At 33.3% G+C, this 26,921-nt stretch overlaps 2 protein-coding genes and 1 long non-coding RNA gene across 4 annotated transcripts; 1 reads left to right on the top strand and 2 right to left on the bottom strand.

Moving 5' to 3' along the window:
• The first annotated feature begins 784 nt into the window (after positions 1–784).
• On the top strand, positions 785–26,820 carry LOC105784726 (glutamyl-tRNA(Gln) amidotransferase subunit A, chloroplastic/mitochondrial). Of its 2 annotated transcripts, none has more exons than XM_052631921.1 (10): positions 785–1,621; positions 2,070–2,381; positions 2,991–3,170; positions 3,286–3,380; positions 3,495–3,570; positions 3,661–3,738; positions 5,328–5,421; positions 5,579–5,628; positions 5,893–6,006; positions 26,345–26,820. In XM_052631921.1, the coding sequence occupies exons 1-10, from the start codon at positions 1,043–1,045 to the stop codon at positions 26,447–26,449; spliced, it is 1,683 nt and encodes a 560-aa protein (XP_052487881.1). In that variant the 5' UTR covers positions 785–1,042; the 3' UTR covers positions 26,450–26,820. The 2 variants fall into 2 exon arrangements, with proteins under 2 accessions (XP_052487881.1, XP_012466114.1); XM_012610660.2 differs by lacking the exon at positions 26,345–26,820 and adding an exon at positions 6,448–6,950 and having other exon boundaries at positions 792–1,621.
• On the bottom strand, positions 7,513–9,973 carry LOC105784714 (uncharacterized). The gene is made up of 2 exons (XM_052631920.1): positions 7,818–9,973; positions 7,513–7,676 (listed from the first exon to the last, which is right to left on the bottom strand). The coding sequence occupies exon 1, from the start codon at positions 9,855–9,857 to the stop codon at positions 7,827–7,829; it is 2,031 nt and encodes a 676-aa protein (XP_052487880.1). The 5' UTR covers positions 9,858–9,973; the 3' UTR covers positions 7,513–7,676; positions 7,818–7,826.
• LOC105784721 (uncharacterized) lies at positions 18,059–19,005 on the bottom strand. The gene is made up of 2 exons (XR_001130655.2): positions 18,717–19,005; positions 18,059–18,398 (listed from the first exon to the last, which is right to left on the bottom strand). It is a non-coding gene; the product is annotated as an uncharacterized LOC105784721 (long non-coding RNA).
• Positions 26,821–26,921: the final 101 nt, after the last annotated feature.

Raw genomic sequence — 26,921 nt, 5'->3', positions numbered from 1 at the left:
AGCGTGAGGAGTGCAGGACATTTGGTAATTTCTCCTTCAACCAGGAGAATAGATCCCATATCATTAAAATATTAATTGTATTGAAATATGCGAAAATTTGTAATTTTATACTGGTGTAAGTGGATCTCTCCCTTAAAAAATGTAAGGTAAATTGCACCATTAGTCATTAAACTATATGTAAGTTTTTGTTTTGGTCATTTAATTAAAAAAAGTTACAATTTGATTACTGAATTATTCGAAAGTTCTCATTTAAGTCACAAAATTATTTAAAAGTTTTTTTTATTTAAGTCATTAGATTGTTAAGTTTTTTTTTTCTAAAAAATAGTTCCACCAGCGAGCTCCAAGCGATAATTCAAAGATTGATATGGTAGATCAATATCCATAAATGAGTAGAACATATCTTAAATTCAAGTCAATCTGATGCTCAGTGTCGGAAATTAGAGAAAAAACTATGTAAATTTTGGTTTGCAGATTCGTAAAATCCAAAGTTGTTTCAAGAAAAAAAACTAAATTGTAAAAGAGAGTTTTTGATTGGTTTAGGCTATGCGGATGGAGAAAGCCATATAGCAGCATCCTAATAATTTAAATGAAAACTTTTAAATAATTTAATGACCAAATTGTAACTTTTTTTAATTAAGTGACTAAAACAAAAATTTACACATAATTTAGTGATTGATGATCTAATTTACCCTAAAATAATTCGATTTAACAGACCTATTAAGATGGTTAACTCGGTGGTTAGTCGATAAAATACTTTTGCATCCAGCCCAATCAGGTAGGCCTTTTTCTCTCAATTCCGTTGTTGTTATTTTCCCCCATTCCTCTCTCCTCTCGTCACTCGGAGAACTGCATTGTTTTCACTAATAAGTTTTGTTTCTATTTACGCTTTTCAGTCCGTCATACTGATATATAGGTTGATTGCGCATAGAATCTGTTTGCTAAAATGCTTAAGGGAAAATTTTCTCCTTTTTTCCAAAACGGTCTTCTTTTTACCGATGTGGTCAGCTATTTTGTTTGGTGACGTGGGGTCATCACAATAAAAATGAAAAATACATCTTGGGTCCTTTCGTTTCCTTGCTTTGAAACAATGCTATCAACACTTCAACCCCCGCGTTATCTTTCTCGTCTCCCACTCCGGGGCCGCACCAAATCCCGCCCCTTTCACATCCTTTCTTCCGCACAGCCCGTCACCAAGACCTCCTTCGCAGCAGACCAATCACAAATCCTCTCCATTCGTGACTCGCTGCTCAACCGTCACCTCAGTGCTGTGGAACTGACACATTCCTACCTGGACCGTCTCAAACAAACAGAGCCCCATATCAACTGTTTCCTTCACGTCTCCGACCCTGACAAGGTCCTGAAACAAGCGCAGGATATTGACGACAAGATAAAAAGGAATGAAGAAGTGGGTCCCCTTGCTGGCGTCCTCGTCGCTATCAAAGACAACATTTGTACGGCTGATATGCCTTCCACTGGTGGCTCTTACATCCTGGAAGGCTACCGTCCTCCGTTCGATGCCACTGCCGTGAAGAGGTTGAAGGACTTGGGTGCCATTGTTGTTGGAAAGACCAACTTGGATGAGTTTGGTATGGGGAGTACTACTGAAGCTTCTGCTTTTAAGGTTTGGTTAAATTCCCATTCAGATTATTTAGGGCTAGTCTAGTGTTTGTGTAGAGAAAGCATAGTTTAGAAAATAGCTTGAATCCAAAAAATTGTGGTGAAAAAAATATGGTTTTGAAAATCTAGAAGCATTTGATGTTGCTGAAATTGAAATGCAAGGAAGATATACATTTTAAATAATAAAATAGAGATAAGAGGATAATAAAGTTATTTTATCCAAAACTCAACTTCCAAAAGCTAAAAACATCATTTTTCCAAGTTTTTGGGTTTGGTTTGTTAAATCATGATGTTAACAACAGAAGCCAAGATATGTACTTGCTTTTGCTATGAAAAATAGCTTTTGAGGTCAAAAGCTGTGCCAACAACAATGCTAATTAGAGCCTTAACTCTGTTTGATAACTGCTTTTGCTTCAGTTGATTGTTAGTAATGCATTTATTAGTTTGAATAGGTGACAGCGAACCCATGGGACCTTTCTCGGGTGCCAGGGGGATCTTCGGGTGGCTCTGCTGCATCTGTATCAGCCAGGCAATGTGTTGTGTCACTTGGGAGTGACACTGGTGGAAGTGTGAGGCAACCGGCATCATTTTGTGGTGTAGTTGGTTTGAAGCCAACTTATGGACGTGTTTCGAGATTTGGACTTATGGCATATGCGTCATCCCTTGATGTTATTGGATGTTTTGGTTCCTCCGTTGCTGACACCGGGATTCTTCTTCATGCAATTTCTGGTCATGATTCACTTGATGCTACTAGCAGTAAACGAGTTAAGTGCTCTTTCAATTTAAAACTAGCAGTGATATTTTCTTTGTTTAGGTGCTGATAATACAAAGAATATCTTATTAACCATATACCTTTGTTTGGAAGATTGTGACAGTGATATACATATCCAAGAATAAATTGTTATGCCTCATGCATATGTTCTTTATTTGTCAAGCTGCTTAGAAAATGAGTCTATATTGAGTACTACCACCTATAGCTAAAGCAGTTGTGCCTTTTAATCACCTTACTGAAGTGAAATTTCTTATGATATGATTCATCATTGGTGTGATCATTTTTGAATGAGAAGGTTCCTTTATTTATGTGACTTTCCTGTTTTCCTTTTTGCTACCCTGATTTAAGAGCTCCATTTTTCTCTTTACCTTCTTGCTTACTTTTCTAACCTATTCTGCATTCAGTTCCTATATGTTCTCTTCTCCTTGGCTTTTAGTCGCATCAATGATTGTACCATGCAATAGAATCTTAGACTTTGATTACTGCAACTTCTACTTTGGCTCTTTCCGTCTACTTTGAGTTGAAGACATTTTAGCATTATTTATTTTTAGCCTTATTGCTTTAATATATGGTCTAATTGTGTAAGAATATTGCTTTTCAGGAGGTGCCTGATTTCACTTCTCAATTCACTTCTGCAAGTTCTTTGAAATCCAGACCATTAGAGGGGTTAAGGGTCGGTCTTATCCGTGAAACTGTTGATGCTGGTGTTGATTCTGGAGTTAAATCAGCAATAGAGGGTGCTGCAACTCATCTGGAACAATTAGGATGTGTTTTGAAAGAGGTGTAATTTAAAAGTGCCACGGGCTTCTTCTTTTTTTTTTTTTTTCTTGTGTGTGTGTGTGTGGAATCCAACGCATATTGGTTTTACAGTCATTATTCTTTTGAAACTATTGCAGGTTTCATTGCCATCATTCTCTCTTGGTTTACCAGCTTACTATATTCTTGCATCATCAGAATCATCTTCAAACTTATCAAGATATGATGGTGTCAGGTGACATGCTATGGAATGTTTTTCCATTTTCAAGCATGCATTATGCAGATGGATAAATGCTAGTTTGGAACTAATTACTATTCCATGGTTTTCTTTGATTTTCAACAAATCCAGATATGGGAATCAAGCTTCTTCTGATGAGCTAAATGCCCTTTATGAAGAATCGAGGGCTAAAGGATTTGGATCAGAGGTCTGTCTATGAGTTCACTGTTGAGAAATTTAGTGTTATATTAGTTATAGCAATCTGGAATTTTGACATGAATGCATTTCAATTTTGCAGGTCAAAATGAGAATATTAATGGGAACATATGCGCTTTCAGCTGGATATTATGATGCATATTACAAGCGTGCTCAACAGGTGTTATTCCTATTACAGTAAATACATCTTTACTTTGATTATCTTATGGGTCTGTAGATACTCGTCCTTGGTTGTTAACGCTTCTATCAATAGTAGTGTCAGGAAATATTCTTCCTTTCAGACCACTCCTTGTTGAGAAGACTGTGGAGCTAAGCTTAAGAAGGTTGGCAGAATTCTTAGGTTTGCTCCACTGTAAGGATGCCTTGGAGAGCATGACTTGGACGCTTTAGATACATATATTGTTAAGAATTCTACTTCTTAACCTTTCTTTGGGGTGCAAGTTTTTTTTTTTCTCTCCCTCTCCTCGTTGATCAAAGTGTGCATTTGCACTTAAGTTTGCAAGTAGCTCTCTCCTTGGTAAAATGAGTTACGTAAGAGTAACTTCCACTAAACTACCATTATATCCACTATTTTCATAACTTCTCTCCCATTGCTCACTACAAGCAACATGAACGTGATGTCATTCACTCTCGGTACCCAATAATTCATTACACGTTCTTGTGAATTAACTCACATCTCTCCCATGTTCAATAAAATATTTCACTTGTTTCATAACCGTTATTTGGGGTAACTACTTTGGAACTATAAATAGAAAATCCTAAGTTTCATTTAGGGGAATTTTGATCTTTTGGCGAACTGAAGCACTCTAAAACTCTCCTTGCAACTCGCTATTATTTTTTACAACCACCGTAACTCTCACTTTTCTCAGCCCCTGTTGCTTCCATCACCACTGTATTTGTTTTTTAGAGTCTACTCCGATCTTCTTCTCTTCCATCTCTCTACGACACTCCATTTTACTGATTTGTAACGTTTCCTCACTTAACCAAAAGAATCCTTTACAGGGTCCTAATCTGAAGATGCATAATTGGCTAGCAATATACCTGTAGTTGCCTTCTCATAAAATCTAATGTGTCACCTTAAAGTCAAAATGTCCAGCTGCTGAAATTCTTAATAGCTGTTATAGATGCACAAAACAACTTTTTGATGTTTAAATTAAATTTTTTATTCAAGTAATTATTTGCTTTCAGCAATTAAAGTATTGATATTTTAGATCACAAAGTTAATTTATAGTCTCTAACAATCTCTTGGTTTTCCATTGGTATTCCTGTGTAAGTGATTTTTTGGTCACGCAATTTATTTATAAGGGTTAATTACATATCTGGTACCCAACTATGGTCAAATGTTCTATTTGGTACCTTAAGTCTAAAATGTGCAATATGTTACTCAAACTTTGTTTCTCAATACCAGATTATACATTCTACTAACTGAGTTCTGGAAAATGTGATGTGTCCTTAATATCAGAGCCATGTGATGACATATGTTACACATTTTTCAGCTAATATAGTTAGTTGTATGTCCAATCTGGTAAACAGACTCAAAATTTGAGTCCATTGTTGGATATTTTGAACTTAAGGTGCCCAATTTAACATTTTACTGTAGTAAGGGTACCAAATATGTAATTAACCTTATATATAATTTTGAATGTGTATGTTAATTTTACCATTTTACTTGTCATATGCTGAAACACGTGATTCTTTTAGGAGCATTGCTATTAAAGAAAAACATTCATGATTATATAAGTGTTTTAGGTAAGGACCATAATTCGGAAAAGCTTCAAGGCAGCATTGGATGAAAATGACATCCTGATTTCACCTGCAGCTCCGTCCGCTGCATATAAGATTGGTATGCTAGTTGAATTGCTGTTTTTCTTATTTTACTTGTTTGTCTAATCTATTTTCTGTTCCTTCTTTGCATGATAGTGCGAGGGGTGTTATGACTCATGTATGGATGGTCATTAACGGTAAACAGTGAATTACAAAGTTGATTATGATGTTTGCAGGTGAGAAGAAGAATGACCCATTGGCAATGTATGCCGGAGATATTATGACGGTAAGAACATTTAGGTGCTGCAATTATCTTATATAAGTCATTGCTTCACAGCTTTGAACTAGTATCATGAATGTTTGGCTGGTTAAGAATATATATAGTTAAGGTTGTGGCTTTCCCTGCATTGTTCTGGCCTCACTTATTTGTTGTGTCATTTTTTGTCTTCTTTATTGCAAGTAATTCCATTTAACTGCTTCAAAGGTGGTAGAATAGTTGAAATAATATATTTGCCCTTGTCCCATTTTGAGATTCCATATCCATATACAGGTGAATGTTAACTTGGCGGGCTTACCTGCATTGGTTTTGCCATGCGGATTTGTTGAAGGGGGAGCTGTTGGCCTTCCTGTTGGCCTTCAAATCATTGGTGCGGCATTTGATGAGGTATGCTGCTCATTTTTTAATTAACTTGTTATTCTTCATTTTGCAAATTTCCCCTAAACTATTTAGTGGTGCAAATTGCCGGCGAAGTTTGCCAAGCACAAATGCTTATGAAATGGCTTCTTCGAGCGTAATCTATAATTTGGAGACATGGATCACTTGGTGCGAGCTAATCAATGTTGGGTAGCTAGAATTGTTGCAATTTCAGTGAGAATATTTATTTTAGGAAAAGAGCTTGTGGCATGTGTTAGAGGAAACACCAAAATATACACAAGCAAGCATGCAACTTAACGTATATTTGTTTGACAGTTAAGAGTCAACTTCTATCATCGTCATCATCATTATTATTATTACTGCTTTCTATACTAGCATTCGAAAACTGGAATAGTCGAAATCTGCTGATAATCAGAGGCATCACTTTTTCCCATGACCTTGTTGCTGCAGGAAAAGTTGGTAAAAGTGGGTCACATCTTTGAGCAGACTCTTGAAGGTTACAATTTTGTCCCTCCGCTCATCACGGATGTGGGTGGTGCTTCGGCCTGAACTTTGATTATCCATGCTTTTTCAAGGACATTAGTAAGTAGCCAATGAATGAATCTTAAAATTGAAAACCATTTTGGTGAGTGGATCCTCTACATCAGACGTTGTGCTGTTAATACATAGGACTGACCTTTGAGGCATGCTGATGGCCAATGTGCTTTAGAGACCCCAATGATTATCCGCAACAACAGCAGCAGCATTGAACTACAATGTTGTTCCTACAAATAATTGCTAAGATGCCCCTCAAGTTTGTCAATCTGTCCAAAATATTTCAATGTGATACGTTATATTTATTGTATAACATAAAAGTTTTTTGGGTGCTTATTTTCGTTTAGGTGATGGTGTTGAGTGAGACAAGTTTAAGGAAACACTCTTGTTATTCAATGAATAAATCTTTGTTTAGTTCCTTTGAGCTTTTATTTACTTAAGAAGTGGTACTGTATCCTCAATTCCTATGCTGCCATCAAGCTCATGAACTTTATAAAAAAGTTATTTTAGTTGTTTATTTAAATTTTTCAACCTGACTATGGTGAAGGTGCCGGATATTGGAATTAACTCTATAATTTTCAAATGGTTCTGAATGTGAATTGTACCATGCATTTTATTTATAATTTTGAAATTAAGATGTCTAATTGAAGCAGGAATTAACTTTATTTATAGTTGAGATTGAACTCACTTCAGCTTCATATTTACATAATTAATTTTCGTAACTTCTTTTATATTATTGTATTCAAAACTTCATATAATTATATTTGTCAAATAAACAAGTGCAGTAGAAAAGCATGTAGCATGAAGTCAAATTGGTGGCTTCAAAAGTTTCATTATATATGGGGTAAAACAATAGTTTAAATAACTAATTAACATTGCAGAAATAATTCAAATAATTATTAATTTTCATAATTCAAATTCAATAAATCACAACATAGTACTAAAATCAAATTTTACAAACTCAAATATATCATAGATGAATCACAAAGTAATAGTGAGTTCAAATAATATAAACTCAAACAAATTTTAAACAAAACAGCACTTAAATCAAAACACACTTAAAACTTGAACATCCTTCATCGAAGAAGTAGGAATGAAATGTCAAATCCTTTGCGAACTCTTTGGATCGGATAAAACCTCTAGTGCTTTCCATTTGAGCAAAACACATCCATGAAGACAATTAAAACTAATGTTAATAATGAAAACAAAATCATGAAATAAAAAAAATTAATTGCATTGATGATTTAAAAGAAAACAATAGCTCTTTAATCATCTAAAGTACTTACCATAAAGCTTTAATGGTATAAACCCGGACATTTGCAATGGACAATATAGTCGCATGTAGACTCTTTACATTTGAAAATTTCTTCTTGGCAAAACTTTCCACAACGAGAGCATTCAGGGAAGCCCTCGACCTTCCTAAAAAATTTAAGATTGTGATGATGATTGTGATAATAAGAAGAAGCTGTGACCCCATCTTTGAGAAATGGAAAATTTCCAAGAACACATTTGGGATGAGCAGAAGTATCACAAATTGAACAAGAATAATACCAAAAGCTTGGATCTCTATATTGCTCACAAATATCACAATAACTTTGCTCCTTATCATCATGATAAGTAAGCTTTAGCTTGTGTTCATCAATTTTGTGAAGAGCTGAATGTGGTAATGTTAAGCATCCAAAATCCAAAGCAAATCTGCACTTTCCACATCTGAATGCACCATACTGACACCTTTCGCCACAACCATTACATTTCTCCTTGCATTTGAAATCAAAAAAGAGAAAGTGTTGGTGTCCTTCACATTCAATGATATCAGCAACTTCAGCACACCTTGTGCACATGTCCATATATCCTCTAATTCTATAGAAGAAACCACTAGAATATTGACTGCAAAAGTAACATTTCTTGAAGCTGTCGGAATTGAGGTAGGCATTGCTTTGATGAAACCAATGTTGCTTGATTATTGGCAATTCAGCACAGGTTTTATGAAGAAAAAAAGGGCATTCTGAACAATAATAGAAAATATTTGAGATAGGTAGCATGCACCGATCACATTTTCTATCAATTTCCTCCTCCAACTTGTCTGCTAACACCAAGCAATGTCGATGACTAAAATGCTCAATCTTTGTAGCTTCCCCAGCTTCATTCACCTCAATAATACGAATGATGGAAGACTGCATAGATTTTTCTTCAAGCTCCTCACATTGCTTTTCGTCCTCAATTACCTTGTACAACCTTGCATCCTCTAAGACACAATTCACATGGACAACGTAATTGCAACCTGGCCTCCTACAAGAGTAACTCCCACGATCTAGTTTTACTTCATTGAAACAAATCTTGCAATCTTTCCTTGTAAGCTCTCGTGTTTGAAGAAAATGTTTGTGAAAAATGCAGTGATCATGTCGAGAAAATTTGATAATGCGTGGGAGTGAAATGCATTTCTTATGGACTATGGTGCAACATGTAGAACATATGTAAGAAATGTAATTTCCTTCAGTGCCATATGCATCACAAATGAATGAGTCTTGTCTCCAAAATAAGGTGAGTGGGTGCTGATGACGGCTTTTGTCTTCAACAATGGACCTCAGCAAAGCACATTCAAGATTGATGTTAAAATGACAAAGAGAACAGCCATAAAAAGCTCCAGAATGTTCCTTTTGGCATAGGTTGCAAAAATGGTTGCGATCACTAGAATGAAGGAAAAGAGGGTGTATGTGGTGGGAAGGGTGATTGATTTCAGTGGGTAACTCATCAAGGCATTTCTTGTGAATGATGAATGATGGACAAGTAGAACAAAAATATGTAGCATCTGTCAATGGTTCATGACACCAGGAGCAACTGAATCTTTTGAATACATCTATGGCCATGGGACTTTCTATGAAGGTCAATGGATGTTCGTGGATGTCATGTTTGGACAGTTGGCTAAACTTAAATGAAGAAGATAATTGAGCACATTTGATGTCAATGGAAAAATAACACTCCCGACATAGATAAAAAAACATGTTACATTTTTCCTTGCATAATGCACAACCATATACCTTGAGATCCCTAGGATATGGCCCTCGTCGAAGAAAAAGACCTGCACCTGAGTGCTTGGAATGGAGAGGGTGATTATGGAGGTAAAGGGGTGCCTCTGCACATTGCTTGTGAAGGTGATAATTGCAATGAATACAAGTGAAGCATGGAGCTGAAAGCAGTTCCCCACATCCATCGCAGTGGGCTTTGAGACCTTCATTGCTTTGCTCTGCCACTAACACCAAGGGATGTTGCCCGATGAAAAGGATGCTGAATCTGTTGCACCGACTTGTCGTGACTTGCACTCTCATTCTGGTTCTTCATCTCGATTAATTAGTGTGGTTGTGAGAAATGAAAAAGATGAAGGAGATGATAGGAATGAAAGAAAGGCGGAGGATGAAGAAAAGAAAGAAGAAAGGAAAGAGTGAAAAAGAGATGGGTACAAAGAAAAGAATGGTGTAGAAGGTTGAAGGCATTGCAATTCATATTTGGTTAATTGAAAGTTATGGTAAAATGGAATAGAAAAGATGCCAACTATCTTCTCTTTCATATCAATCATTTTTTAATATTCTAACAAACTATTTTACTTTTGCTAATTAAGAAATAGTTACCACTCATGATTTCTTCAAATTTCAATTTTGTTTATAATATTTTGTAAATTTATTTCAAAAAGTTTCTACAGTAATCATCAATATTAACTATTTGGACTAAGCATTATTAAAAACAGTACCAAATTATTATAGAAATTCAAGTAATTTTAGGCCTAGTAGAGGACTAAAAGCAATATTTGTCCAATTTTCTGTAAAATGCAAAAAGACTGAACATGTGTCAAGTAGAGGGACCAAAAGTGATATTTGACCAATATTACATTAAAAAAATGAGACTGAACACGTTATTAATTTGTAATGTATTTTTGTATTGCACAAAACGAATACAGAAGATACAAAGAAAATGACAATTAAAGAAATTAATAAAAACATATTGATAAATTATTTATATATTTTAATAACAATTATAATGTAAGCACATATTAATTTTTATATTTATTTTAAACAATAAATTAATTGTTATATAAATTTTGTATTACATTCAATAAAAAAGATTTTACAATATAAAAAAACTAAAAACTTCAAAGGTTTTAAATGAAAAATAGCTTTATAAAATGAAAAAGTATATTATTTTTATATTTATTTAAAATTTAAAATTAATTACTTGATATATAAATTTTAATACATTCAATATAAAATAAAATATATTTTGATGTTGAAAGCGGCGCAAAAAAGTATAAAACTAAATTGATTTTCTTTAGAAAAATTTAGCGGCTTTAGTCTTAATTTTTATCTCATAGTTAATTTTTTCAACATATGATATACTTAAAGAGTTTGATTCGAAAACATAACCACCAAAGACATAAGTTGTGTACCAACTGCTTGCAAGAAAGCAAAAACATCAACATTAATCTTCATTGGAACATCAAAGTATCCCCATGAAGCTCCAAATCTCATTATAAAATTATCATATTCCATAAACATATTTTTATTTATGAATTAGTCCTCCAACATATTTTATTAAAAATAAGGAATATTACCATAAATTCTAGCAAGTAAGGTATATGTAAGAGTGACTTCAAAGCTTCCAATGTTAGGGTTGTCACTTTTCTAGAACAAAATTAAAGTAATCACTTTGCTTTGTCTACTTTAAGGGAAGACTACTTTATAAATAGATTTTATGTATAGGAATGATAATTATATAATCAGTCATCCAATTATTAGTATATTTTATTTTGATTATTAATTAATTTTTAAAAATGTTAAAACGAATGTTATTCATATAATATAATAAAATAAATTTAAATAGACATAAGTGATTGCAAATACCTTATTGGATATTTTGAAATTAACTTTATTTATAATTTTGTTCCTACAAGTAATTGCTAAGATGCCCCTCAAGTTTGTCAATCTGTCCAAAATATTTGAATGTGATACGTTATAACATAAAAGTTTTTTGGGTGCTTATTTTCGTTAAGGTGATGGTGTTGAGTGAATAAATCTTTGCTTAGTTCCTTTGAACTTTTATTCACTTAATAAGTGGTACTGCATCCTCAATTCCTATGCTGCCATCAAGCTCATGAAAATAAACAAAACTTGACATTATGAACTTTATAAAAAGGTTATTTTAGTTGTTTATTTAATTTCTTCTTCTTCTAACTCTTCAACCAGACTATGGTGAAGGTACCAAATATTGGAATTAACTCTATTTATAATTTTCAAATTGTTCCATGCATTTTATTTATAATTTTGCATTTGAGATCAAAAAAGAGAAAGTCCTGCTGTCCTTCACATTCAATGATATCAGCAACTTTAGCACGCCTTATGCAAAATTGATGTTCTCCAATTCTATAAAAGAAGCCACTAGAATGTTGACTACAAAGGCCACATTCCAGGAAGCCTTCGAAATCGAGGATGGCGTTACACTTGATTTTTGGTAATTCAGCACAAGTTTTATGAAGAAAAAAAGGGCATTCCGAACGATAATAAAAGAGAGTTGAGATAGATAGCCTACACCCATCACATTTTCTATCAATTTCCTTCTCCATCTTGTCTGCTAACACCAAGCAATGTTGATGACTAAAATGTTCAATCTTTGTAGCTTCCCCAGCTTCATTCACCTCAATAACAGAAATGATGGAAGACTGCATAGATTTTTTGTAAAGCTCCTCCCATTGCTTTTCGTCCTCAATTACCTCGTACATAACATCATACTCTAAGACACAATTCACATGGACAATGTAATTGCAACCTTGTTTCACACAAGAGTAACTTCCACGCTCTAATCTCACTTCTTTGAAACAAATCTTGCAATCTTGCTTTGTGAGCTCTTGTGTTTGAAGAAAATATTTGTGAAAAATACAGTGAGCATGTCGAGAAAATTTGATAATGCGTGGGAGCGAAATGCATTTCTTATGAACTACAATGTAACATTTCAAACATATATAAGAAATATAATTTCCCTCGGTATTATATGCATCACAAATGAATGAACCTTGTTTCCAAAGCAAGGAGAATGGATGTTGATTTCTTCTTTTATCTTCAATAATGGACCTCAACAAAGCACATTCAAGGTTGATGTTAAAATGGCAAAAAGAACAACGATAAAAGGGTCCAGAATGTTCCTCTTGGCATAGGTTGCAAAAATGGTTGCGATAACTATAATTAAGGAAAAGAGGGTGTATGTGATGGGAAGGGTGATTAATTTTAGTGGGTAACTCATCAAGACATTTCTTGTGAATGATGAATGATGGACAATCGAAACCAAAAAAATATAGCATCTGTCAATGGTTCATGACAGCAGCAGCAGTTCAATCTTTTGAGTACATCTATGGCCATGGGACTTTCTATGAAGGTCAATGGATGTTTGTGGATGTCATGTTTGGACAGTTGGCTAAACTTAAATGAAGAAGATAATTGAGCACATTTGATGTCAATGGAAAATCGACAATTTCGACATTCATAAAAAAACATGTTACGTTTTTCCTTGCAAAATGCACAACCATATACCAGGTCATCATCAAAGTATGGTTTTTGTCAAAGAAAAAAAACCAAAGGTTGGGTGTTGGGGATGGAGAGGGTGATTAGGAATTTCAAGGGGTGCATCTGCACATTGCTTGTGAAGGTGATAATTGCAATGAATACAAGTGAAGCATGAAGCTGAAAGCAGTTCCCCACATCCATGGCAGTGAGCTTTGAGACCTTCATTGCTTTGCTCTGCTACTAACACCAAGGGATGTTGCTCATGAAAAAGATGCTGAATCTGTTGCACCAACTTGCCGTGACTCTCATTCTCATTCTCGTTCTTCATCTCCATTAATTAGTGTGGTTGTGAGAAATGAAAAAGATGAAGGAGATGATAGCAATGAATGAAAGGCAGAGGATCAATAAAACAAAGAAGAAAGGAATGAGTGAAAAAGAGTTGGCTACAAAGTCGTAGCAAGTAAAGAAAGAAAAGAATGGTTAAGATGGTTTGAAACATCAACCAGAAGCCATTGAAAGTAGAAAGAAGATGAGATATGTAAAATTGAGTTGGTAATAAAAAAGATGCCAACTATCTTCTCTTTCATATCAATCATTTTTTAATATTGTAAGCACAAACTATTTTACTTTTGCTAATTAAGAAATAGTTATCACTCATGATTTCTTCTTCTTCTTTTCAAATTTCAATTTTGTTTTTACATCTAAATATTACTCTTTTAATCCAAATTAAACAATTATCCACATAGTAAGTTAAATGTAAATCCAATCATTCTATAGAATTCATAATTTCAATTCAACAAATCACAAAGTAATATTGAATTCAAATCTTACAAACTCAAACAAATTATAGATTAATCCCAAACTAATATTGGAATCAAACCATACAAACCCAAATAAATATTAAACAAAGTAACATTGAAATCAAATCACACTTAGAATTTGAGCATCCTTTTATCGTAGAAGTAGGAATGAAATATCAAATCCTTGCGAACTTCTTTGACCAAATAAATCTTTTGGTGCTTTCCATTTGAGAAAAACATGTCCACAACCATGAAGAAAATTAGAACTTAGTTAATAATGAAAATAAAATCATGAAATAATAACAACATTGATGATTTTTAAAAAAATAAGTCTTTAATTATTCAGAGTACTTACCACAAAACTTTTGACTTGGTAATCCCGACATTTGCAATGGATAATATAGTTGCATGTAGACTCTTCACACTTGAGAATTTCTTCTTGGCAAAGCTTACCACAACGAGAGCATTCAGGATAGCCCTCAGCCTTTCTAAAAAATTTAAGATGATGAGTATGCGAGTGATCAGCATAAGCCCATGTGATCCCATCCTTGAGAAATGGAAATTGTCCAAGAACACATTTAGGATGAGCAGAAGTATCACAAATTGAACAAGAATAATACCAAAGAGTTGGATCTCTTTCTTGTTCACAAACATCACAATAACTTTGCTCTTTATCATCATCATAAGTAAGGTTTAGCATGTGTTCATCAATTTTGTGAAGAGCTGAATGTGGTAATGCTAAGCATGCAAAATCCAAAACAAATCTGCACTTTCCACATTTGAATGCACCATGCCAACACCTGATGCCACAACCATTACATTTCTCTTTGCATTTGAAATAAAAAAAGAGAAAGTGTTGCTGTCCTTTACATTCAATGATATCAGTAATTTTAGCACACATTAAGCACATGCGCAAATATTCTTCAATATCGTAGAAAAAACCACTACAAGGTCGACAGCAAAAGTTACATTCCAGGAAGCCTTTGAAATTGAGGATGGCATTGCTTTGACGAAACCAATGTTGCTTGATTCGTGGCAATTCGACACAAGTCTTATGAAGAAAAAAGGGGCATTCTGAACAATAATAGAAGAAAGTTGAGATAGATAGCATGCACCCATCACATTTTCTATCAATTTCCTCCTCCATCTTGTCTGCTAACACCAAGCAATGTTGATGACTGAAATGTTTAATCTTTGTAGCTTCTCCAGATTCAGTCACCTCAATAACACGAATGATGGAAGACTACATAGATTTTTCTTCAAGCTCCTTACATTGCTTTTCTTCCTCAATTACCTCGTACAACCTTTCATCCTCTAAGACACAATTCACATGGACAACGTAATTGCAACCTGGCTTCTTACAAAAGTAACTCCCACTATCTAGTTTTACTTCATTGAAACAAATTTTGCAATGTTGCATTGTAAGATCTTCAAGAAATATTTGTGAAAAATGCAGTGATTATGTCGAGAAAATTTGATAATACGTGGGAGTGAAGTGCATTTCTTATGGACCATGACGTTGCATGTGGAACATATATAAGAAATAGAATTTCCCTCAATGCCACATGCCTCACAAATGAATGAACCTCGCCTTCGGAATAATGTGAATGGGTGTTGATGGCGGCTTTTACCTTCAGCAATGGACATTGGAAGAACACATCCAATATTGATGTTAAAATGGCAAAGAGTACAACCATAAAAAGGTCCAGAATGCTGCTTTTCGCATAGGTTGCAAAAATAACCACTATAACTATGGTTAAGAAAAATAGGGTGTATGTGATAGGAAGGGTGATTAATTTTAGTAGGTAACTCATCAAGACATTTCTTATGAAGGATAAATAAAATTGGACACTCGGAACAAAAAGAAACAAAATTTGTCAATGGTTCATGACACCATGAGCAGCTGAATTTTTTGAATACATCTATGGCCATGGGACTTTCTATGAAGGTCAATGGATGTTGGTGGATGTCATGTTTGGACAGTTGGCTAAACTTAAATGAAGAGGATAATTGAGCACATTTGATGTCAATGGAAAAATTACACCACCAATTACGACAGTGATAAAAAAACATGTTACGTTTTTCCTTGCATAATGCACAACCATATACCCGGTCATCACTAGGATGTGGCCTTTCTCGAAGAAAAAGACCATCATCTATTAAGTGCTTGGGATGGAGAGGGTGATCAGCAATCTCAAGGGGTGCCTCTGCACATTGCTTGTGAAGGTGATAATTGCAATGAATACAAGTGAAGCATGAAGCTGAAAGCAGTTCCCCACATCCATCGCAGTGAGCTTTGAGACCTTCATTGCTTTGCTCTGCCACTAACACCAAGGGATGTTGTCGATGAAAAGGATGCTGAATCTGTTGCACCGACTTGTCGTGACTCTCATTCTCATTCTCATTCTCGCTCACACTCTCATTCTCGCTTTCACTCTCTTTCTCACACTCTCATTCTCACTTTCACTCTCACTCACACTCTCATTCTCAATCTCATTCTCACTCTCGTTCTTATTCTCACTCACACTTTCACTCTCATTCTCATTCTCACTCACACTTGCACTCTCATTCTCGTTCTTCATCTCGATTAATTAGTGTGGTTGTGAGAAATGAAAAAGATGAAGGAGATGATAGGAATGAATGAAAGGTAGAGGATGAAGAAAAGAAAGAAGAAAGGAAAGAGTGAAAAAGAGATGGGTAGAAAGTGGTAGGAAGTAAAGAAAGAAAAGAAGGGTGTAGATGGTTGAAGGCATTGCAATTCATATTTAATAAAGCCTTGTGGTTTGGTTAATTGAAAGTCTCTTTCATATCAATCATTTTTTAATATTGTAACAAACTATTAAGAAATAGTTACCACTCATGATTTCTTCTTCTTCTTTTTCAAATTTCAATTGCTAAAAAGTTGAGTAATTTAAAAAATATTAATATATGGGTGACCAAAATAGAATTAAAAGCGTAGTTGTATGACTATTTTTATAGTTTACTTAAAAATATTAATAATTTCAAAATTTTAAAGTTTAATAAAATGCACGTCTAGAATGAACTTAAACAAATTGTTGTCTAGATTCAAATGAATTAGAAGAAATAGATGTCTAGATTCATTTTGAATTACTACAAAACTATAAAAATATTATTATATATGTAATGTCATCTAAGGAACTATTGAGAGAAAAAATTAAATTAAAGGGTAAACTATAGAATTAGTCATTCACATATTTTGGTCACCAAATTATAAAAAAGTTCAATTTCATCTCTAACGTTTTAGATCTTTTCTTGTTTAATCATTTTCATTAAATGATTAATCCAAGTAATGAGGTGGCCATTTTTAATTGGTATAATAACACATTTAGTCCTCAATACTAACAAACTATTTTACTTTTGCTAATTAAGAAATAGTTACCACTCATGATTTCTTCAAATTTCAATTTTGTTTATAATATTTTGTAAATTTATTTCAAAAAGTTTCTAGAGTAATCATTAATATTAACTATTTGGACTAAGCATTATTAAAAACAGTACCAAAATTATTGTAGAAATTCAAGTAATTTTAGGCCTAGTAGAGGTACTAAAAGCAATATTTGTCCAATTTTCTGTAAAATGCAAAAAGACTGAACATGTGTCAAGTAGAGGGACCAAAAGTGATATTTGACCAATATTACATAAAAAAATGAGACTGAACACGTTATTAATTTGTAATGTATTTTGTATTGCACAAAACGAATACAGAAGATACAAAGAAAATGACAATTAAAGAAATTAATAAAAACATATTGATAAATTATTTATATATTTTAATAACAATTATAATGTAAGCACATATTAATTTTTATATTTATTTTAAACAACAAATTAATTGTTATATAAATTTTGTATTACATTCAATAAAAAAGATTTTACAATAAAAAATAAAAACTTAAAAGGAAGCCTACTTTATAAATAGATTTTATGTACAGGAATGATAATTATATAATCAGTCACCCAATTATTAGTATATTTTATTTTGATTATTAAATTATAAAAATTTTCAATTTTATCACTCATTTTGATTTGGTCACTTGCCCTCTCACTAGTTAAAAATTTAATGGAAATGGTGGGGTGAGCTTTTTTTACTTGGTATAATAATATATTTAGTCCTTAACACTTATACATTCTATCAAATAAGCTCTAATTCTAAGCAGCAAATTTAATCTAAATTCTATCAATTTAATACTCCAACAATACTATTAATTTGAGGAATGACTGAGAAATGGCAGTTTGAGTTTTTTTTCCTGCTTATAATTGACTATGTATGTAACAACTTGTCAAATAAAATGACAAAAAAAAAAAAAGAAATAAAATATACGTAATAGGCCAATTAACCCAAGCCTAGACTAAACCCAAATGAGCCCAAACAGTAGCCCGAAACCAATAGCAGAGGAAGGATCGGGAAACCCTAGTAGCAGTTTCGCGCGTGTGCCAGTGGCTGTCACTTTCCACGCACGTCGTGCACGTCTCCTCCAGTGTCCCTGAAACGGATCACAAACTGCAGCAAAAGCAAGGAAAATGGGGTAACAGAAGATAAAAGGGGAAAATTACAACAAATGCAAGGGGGTTTTTGGAGAGTTCTTTTTGGTCTGTTATTTTGGGGGAATAAAAGGTCGATTTTCAATCGGTAAAAGGGGGAGAAAATGGATACAAAATTGGTGTGAGGAATATTGTGTCGAAAACTATTGAAAAAAAAGAGAGAGATAGCAATTTAAGGGTGATTTGCTTTTACTTTTTTCGAATTTTCTTCATTTTTTTTCTGATCTTTGTTTCATATATATATATATTAAAATATAAAGAAAGAAAGGGCGTTTACCTGGTTTCGAGCGCCGTACGCGGTGGCTCCGTGGTTGGCACGGCGACGGCGGCAAGAAGGTGCTAGGGTTGAAACCCTAGCAAAGAACCCCCCTTTCTGCTTCCTTTTTTTTACAAAAAAAAAAAAAAAGAAAGAAATGAAGTAGAAGTGTTTTAGGAAACTTTTTGTTTCTAATGACATAAGCAAAATGGCACCGTTTGGACTTTATGTCAAGGCTCAATGGCTTATTTGCACGATTGGTCCTCCGCCTTTGTAACATGCTTAAATTGATTCTTTCATATTTCTTAAATGCGGCATTTTTATCATCGTTTATTTCAATTTTTCCCATGCTCGGAGCGCTACGTTTTGGAGGGTTTGGAATATTTCCTAATTGGCCCTCCATGTTACGCGAATTTTTCAAATTCGCCCTTTGTTTTAATTTATTTTCTTTTTTTTTCAATTCTGTTTTGATTATAATTTAATCCTTTGTATTTGTTTTAGTAATCAAGTTTACTATTAGTTTGTTAATATTATTATTGTTATTGTATTATATTACTGTTATTTTTAGTATTATAGATTACTATCATATTCGTTTATATTTCCATTTATTGTTCATATATATATATATATATATAATTATTTTAAAATTACTTTGTGTATAGTTTTATTTCAAGTTGTTTTATATAATAATTATTTTAAAATCATTCTATACTATTTACTTTAAATCAATTTATATTAGTTATTTAAAGCTCATTTTCAGTATAATATTTTTTTAAATCATTTTCATTTTCATTATATTCATATTATTATACTATTATATAAATATTAAATTCTCCATTTTATATATGCCATTTATTTGAATAATATACTATGTTCTATCATTTATTCGTAATTTTCTTCATCTTTGATTTATTTCAAATTATCCTACTTACCGTTTGTTTTAAATATTTCATATTGTTGATGATTTGAAATTTCCGCTCTCATGAATTGTTTTTAAGCTCGTTATATTATATTTATGATAATTTGTTTAGCTTTTCTTTCAAAATTGATTTTAATTTATTAGCTTTTGAGGGTTGGTTTTAGTATTCACACAATATATGATGTGGGATTATTATTCTTATGTATATTGTATTGTTTGCTCGTATTTATCGATGCTTTGTCATTCATTAGTGCATATTTTAGTTCACGAATTCTCACTTCGCGTTCTACATTATTATCTCATCATATTTTGTTTGTTTAAAAATTGCATTTTATTAAAATATCGAAATCGTTTTTTATAATTTTTCAAAAATACTTGAAGTTTCAAATTCTCGAAAGGATTGTACCCTAACTTATTGGGCTTCAATTTTCCTCTTTGAATTTGGGTAAGCGAGTACCCTTTTTCAATTCAAACATAAGAATTTCAAATCAAAACTTATTTCGAGAATTCAAAACGTTATGTTCTAACTCATTGGATATGACACTTTGTTATCTTGAGACAAAGTTTTTAATAAAGGCAAACTCACGTATTGTCATCAGAACTTCAAAGAATCGTACCCTAACTTATTGGGTTTTGATTTCCTTATTGAAGCAAGATGACAAAATTTTATGGTTTTCGAAATGATAAATTTCAATAAAGATTTTTTAAAAAAGGAGAATCGCTTTTAATCTTTTTTCCGACATTCGACTTAAAGACATCAAAATCGATTGGGTACCAATTTTTTGGTGTTATGAGGGTGTTAATTCTTCCTCGTGCGTAACCGACTCCCGAGCCTGTTTTCTCGAATTTTGTAGACCAAAATCATTTTCAAGGTGATCCGATCACACCTCAATAAAAGATCGGTGGCAACTCCAATTTTTGTTTTTAAGTCGAGACTAAATTTTTGTTTTAACAAGTGGTTTTGACAATATATACGTGGGAAAAGTTACCGAATGTTAACTTATTGATCTGATATCCATGTGAAAGTCCACGTGTATGTCATATAAGTAATTAATTAATTTTTTAAAATATTAAAACCGAATGTTATTCATATAATATAATGAAATAAATTTAAATAGACATAAGTGACTGCAATTTGCAAATACCTTATTGGATATTTTGAAATTAAGTTTATTTATAAATTTCAATGGTTGTGTATGTTAATTGGACCATGCATTTTATTTATAATTTTGAAATTAAGATTTCACTCTAGCAAGGGACCAAATATTGGAATTAACTTTATGTATAGTTGAAATTTAAACTCATATTTCCGTGACTCTTTTATATCAAATTCTATCTGTTTATCATGTTTTATTTCATATAAATATTTATACTTAAACTTGTCAAATAAATATATGCAAAGCAAACAAGTGCAATAGAAAAGCATTTAGCATTAAAGAAAATAGGTGGCTTCCAAAAATTTCATTCATATACACCCTGTACAAGCCCAAATTGTCCGGCCCACTAAAAAACCAAATTAACAGCCCAATTGACCCAATACACTACCCAATAACCAAATCAGCCCAAAACTAAAAAACAAAAACCCTAAAACCTTCAGCAGAACTCCTAGCGCCGCAGCCTAGCAACTCTAGCCGCCGTGCGACTCGGGGCCACAATCCTCCCTCCGCGCGATTTGCGCCTCCACATACATACGCCCTCTTCGCCACCGAACCTGCAAAAAAGGAGGCACACAAACGCAACAAATATTGTTGGGGAAATAGATTTTTTTATTTTTTATTTTCTTTCGGCTATAAAAGGACCGTTATCAAATCTGTAAAGGGGGGATATTGAGGGTAAAAGAGGAACGAAAATACGGAGAAGAGAAAAATCAAAAAAATAAAAAGGGTGATTTTTTCGTTTTACTCGGTGTTCATCATTCAAAGTTTTTTTATATATCTGTTTTTTTTGTTTTATTTTTATTTATTTCGCTTAAAATATAAAAGAGGGGAAAGGAAACTTACCTCTTCCGCCGGATTCATCGTCGTGGTGTCCCCCCTCCGTCGCAATCGGAGGCCGGGACGTCGTTGGAGGCCAAAGGACTGCCTAACGGCGGCGGCGGTAATAGGAAGAGCAAGAACCCTAGCAGAGAAGGCTAGGGTCAGTTTGGTTTTTTTTTAAAATTGACAAAAAGCAAAATAAATTTTTAAGGGGAATTTTGGATTTTAAAACATCTGCAAAACGGCGCAGTTTAGGGGATCAGATCCGCGCGTCGACCCGACCCGCAGGCAGGGTCCGCGCGTCCCGACCTTAGATGGTCTATTTTCGCTATTAGTCCCTCCTTTTTGCGATGCGCTCCAATCAAATCCATTTTGTTTTTTAAAATTAGCCGCGAATTCCAATTCTGTTTCAACTTGGTCCCTTGCTACGCAGCGTTTTGGAGGGTAGGATTAATCTCCATTTTAGTCCCCTATAGCTGTTCGCGTGGTCAAGTTCGTCCTTTTTTATTTATTTTCGAATCTACCCAATTTTTTGTTTTTAAGTTCAATTTAGTCCCTTTTTAGCTATTTTTTTCCTTTTTTTTATATACCATTATTTATTATTATACTATTTACTATTACTGTTATTATCATTATTTCTATCTTCATACACGCATTATTATTATTATTATTATTATTTTATATATGCTTTTTTAATCGCATAGTTTTTATAATATATACATATAATGCATTTTATGTAATATATGTATACTTGCATGCATTTTATATATTTTTTTCATTTTATGTCTTAATTTCTATATACATATATATACGTTTTCATCATTTCTTAATAATTTTTTTCATTTTATAAACATATATATATATATATATGTTTTATATTCTATACTTATCACAAACATTTTTGATTGTTCTATATTCCTTATTTTATACATATTATACATATATATATGTATTTGAATATATACGTATGCTAATCTTCATGATTTACTGTGTATATATATACTTATACATTTTATTTTGTAAATGCATGTACATATATATTTTAAATTAAGGTATTTGTTTCATGTTGTACATTAACCTTTTAACACGCCTTTTAGAAAGCACATATTTTGGTTCTCAAAGTATTTAAATCATCTTATTTCATAAATTCCCAAATATTTGGCATTCATGATTCTCGAGAAAATAATTGTATCCTAACTTACTGGATTGCGATTATTTTTTGATGAATTTAGAGAGCCCAGTATTTGTTTTGCAATAAATTCGCAAATTTTAAATAAAAAGCTTATTCTCGGGAATTCAAAATGTTGGGTCCTAACTTACTGGTCATGACATTTTCTTCTCGAAATAAGAATTTTCAAAAGCAAAAGGCAATATTCGGGTATTTTGAAGATTTAAAAACATTGTGCCCTAACTTACTGGGTGTGGTGTTTTATTTCTTTGAAATAAGGATTGTCTTATTATTTTAATCCATTCATAAAATAAAAAATTTCCTTTTAAAATCTTTTCAAATTTTCGACACCAAGGCATTTAAAAAATCAATTTGGTACCAATTTTGGGCGTTACGAGGGTGCTAATCCTTCCTCGTACGTAACTGACTCCCGAACCTGTTTTCTCAAATTTCGCAGACCAAAATTATTTTTAAGGTGGGCCGATCACACTTTAAAAAAGGATCGGTGGTGACTCCAGTTTTGTTTTTAAGTCGATAACTAAAATTTTTGTTTTCAAAAAAGCGGTTTCGACACACCCTAAAACAATAATTTAAATAATTAATTAGTACTGCGGAAATGATTTAAATAGCAAATAATTTAGATTAGAAATAATTCAAAAAATTATTAATTTTCTGACCCAAAATAATATTGAAAATTAAATCTTACAAACTCGTACAAATCATAGATGAATCCCCAAGTAATAGTGAATCTAAATCATACAAACCCAAACAGATCTTAAACAAAGCAACACTTAAACCAAATCACACTTAGAATTTGAGCATCCTTCATTGAAGAAGTACGAATGAAATGCCAAATGCTGCGTGAACTCCTTGGATCGGATAAAACTTCTAGTGCTTTCCATTTGAGCAAAACACATCTGCAGCCATGAAGACAATTAGAACTAATGTTAAAAATAAAATCATGAAATGAGAACAATTAATTGCATTGATGATTTTTTTAAAAATAATAGCTATTTAATCATCCAAAGTACTAACCACAAAGCTCTAAGCTTGGTAATTCAGACATTTGCAATGAATAATATAGTTGCATGAATAATTCAGACATGTTTTGGAAAAATGCTCATCGTGCTCATCCTCAGTCTTAGAGTAAACCAGAATATCGTCAATAAAGACCACGACAAATTGATCCAGATACAGCTGAAACACTCTGTTCATCAAATCCATAAATGCAGCCGGAGCATTCGTCAAACCAAAAGGCATAACTAGGAACTCGTAGTGCCCATAACGAGTCCTAATGTCATCTTATGAACATCCACTTCCTTAACTCTAAGTTGATGATACCCAGATCGATGATCTATTTTTAAAAACACTAAAGTCTCTCAAAACTGATCAAACAAGTCATCGATCCTCGAAAGTGGATACTTATTCTTCACAGTTAGTTTATTCAACTGTCGGTAGTTGATACACATCCTCATGGTACTATACTTTTTATTTACAAACAAAACCGGTGCCCCCCACGGAGACACACTAGGACGGATGAAACCACGGTCCAGAAGCTCTTGAAGTTGAGCCTTAAGCTCTATACGCTCCTTCGGTGACATTCGGTAGGGAGCGATAGACACCGGAACTGTACCTAGTAGAAGCTCAATGCCGAACTTAACTTTTCGATTCGAAGGTAAACCCGGTAGCTCCTCAAGAAAGACATCTAGAAATTCCCTCACTGTACTAATATGCTTGACAGAAGAGTCCCCAGAAACTGAAACACTGACTTAGGCCAAATACGCCTCACACCCTTTTCGAACCAATTTCTCAGCCACTAGAATTCTTAATAGCTGTTATAGATGCACAAAACAACTTTTTGATGTTTAAATTAAATTTTTTATTCAAGTAATTATTTGCTTTCAGCAATTAAAGTATTGATATTTTAGATCACAAAGTTAATTTATAGTCTCTAACAATCTCTTGGTTTTCCATTGGTATTCCTGTGTAAGTGATTTTTTTGGTCACACAATTTATTTATAAGGGTTAATCACATATCTGGTACCCAACTATGGTCAAATGTTCTATTTGGTACCTTAAGTCTAAAATGTGCAATATGTTACTCAAACTTTGTTTCTTATTACCAGATTATACATTCTACTAACTGAGTTCTGGAAAATGTGATGTGTCCTTAATATCAGAGCCATGTGATAACATATGTTACACATTTTTCAGCTAATATAGTTAGTTGTATGTCCAATCTGGTAAACAGACTCAAAATTGGAGTCCATTGTTGGATATTTTGAACTTAAGGTGCCCAATTTAACATTTGACTGTAGTAAGGGTACCAAATATGTAATTAACCTTATATATAATTTTGAATGTGTATGTTAATTTTACCATTTTACTTGTCATATGCTGAAACACGTGATTCTTTTAGGAGCATTGCTATTAAAGAAAAACATTCATGATTATATAAGTGTTTTAGGTAAGGACCATAATTCGGAAAGGCTTTAAGGCAGCATTGGATGAAAATGACATCCTGATTTCACCTGCAGCTCCGTCCGCTGCATATAAGATTGGTATGCTAGTTGAATTGCTGTTTTTCTTATTTTACTTGTTTGTCTAATCTATTTTCTGTTCCTTCTTTGCATGATAGTGCGAGGGGTGTTATGACTCATGTATGGATGGTCATTAACGGTAAACATTGAATTACAAAGTTGATTATGATGTTTGCAAGTGAGAAGAAAAATGACCCATCGGCAATGTATGCCGGAGATATTATGACGGTAAGAACATTTAGGTGCTGCAATTATCTTATTTAAGTCATTGCTCCACTGCTTTGATCTAGTATCGTGAATGTTTGGCCGGTTAAGAATATATATAGTTAAGGTTGTGGCTTTCCCTGCATTGTTCTGGCCTCACTTATTTGTTGTGTCATTTTTTTTTTCCTTCTTTATTGCAAGCAATTCCATTTAACTTCTTCAAAGGTGGTAGAATAGTTGAAATAATATATTTGCCCTTGTCCCATTTTGAGATTCCATATCCATATACAGGTGAATGTTAACTTGGCGGGCTTACCTGCTTTGGTTTTGCCATGTGGATTTGTTGAAGGGGGAGCTGTTGGCCTTCCTGTTGGCCTTCCTGGTGCGGCATTTGATGAGGTATGCTGCTCATTTTTTAATTAACTTGTTATTCTTCATTTTGCAAATTTCCCCTAAACTATTTAGTGGTGCAAATTGCCGGCGAAGTTTGCCAAGCACAAATACTTATGAAATGGCTTCTTCGAGCGTAATCTATAATTTGGAGACATGGATCACTTGGTGCGAGCTAATCAATGTTGGGTAGCTAGAATTGTTGCAATTTCAGTGAGAAAATATTTAATTTAGGAAAAGAGCTTGTAGCATTGTGTTAGAGGAAACACCAAAATATACACAGGCAAGCATGCACCTTAACATTTGTTTAGTTTACAGTCAACTTCTATCATTGTCGTCATCATTATTATTATTATTATTACTGCTTTCTATCCTAGCATTTGAAAACTGGAATAGTCGAAATCTGCTGAAAATCAAAGGCATCACTTTTTCCCATGACCTTGTTGTTGCAGGAAAAGTTGGTAAAAGTGGGTCACATCTTTGAGCAGACTCTCGAAGGTTACAATTTTGTCCCTCCGCTCATCACGGATGTGGGTGGTGCTTCGCCTGAACTTTGATTATCCATGCGTTTTCAAGGACATTAGTAAGTAGCCTATGAAATTGAAAACCATTTTGGTGAGTGGATCCGCTACATCAGACGTTGTACTGTTAATACATAGGACTGACTTTTGAGGCATGTTGATGGCCAATGCGCTTTACAGACCCCGATGATTATCCGCAACAACAGCAGCAGCATTGAACTACAATGTTGTTCCTACAAATAATTGCTAAGATGCCCCTCAAGTTTGTCAATCTGTCCAAAATATTTCAATGTGATACGTTATATTTATGGTATAACATAAAAGTTTTTTGGGTGCTTATTTTGGTTAAGGTGATGGTGTTGAGTGAGACAAGTTCAATGAATAAATCTTTGTTTAGTTCCTTTGAACTTTTATTTACTTAATAAGTGGTACTGTATCCTCAATTCCTATGCTGCCATCAACCTCATGAACTTTATAAAAAAGTTATTTTAGTTGTTTATTTAAAATT

This window comes from Gossypium raimondii, chromosome 6 (assembly GCF_025698545.1).
Source record: "Gossypium raimondii isolate GPD5lz chromosome 6, ASM2569854v1, whole genome shotgun sequence".
Classification (NCBI taxonomy): domain Eukaryota; kingdom Viridiplantae; phylum Streptophyta; class Magnoliopsida; order Malvales; family Malvaceae; genus Gossypium; species Gossypium raimondii.
This window is presented reverse-complemented; position numbering and strand designations above follow the sequence as displayed.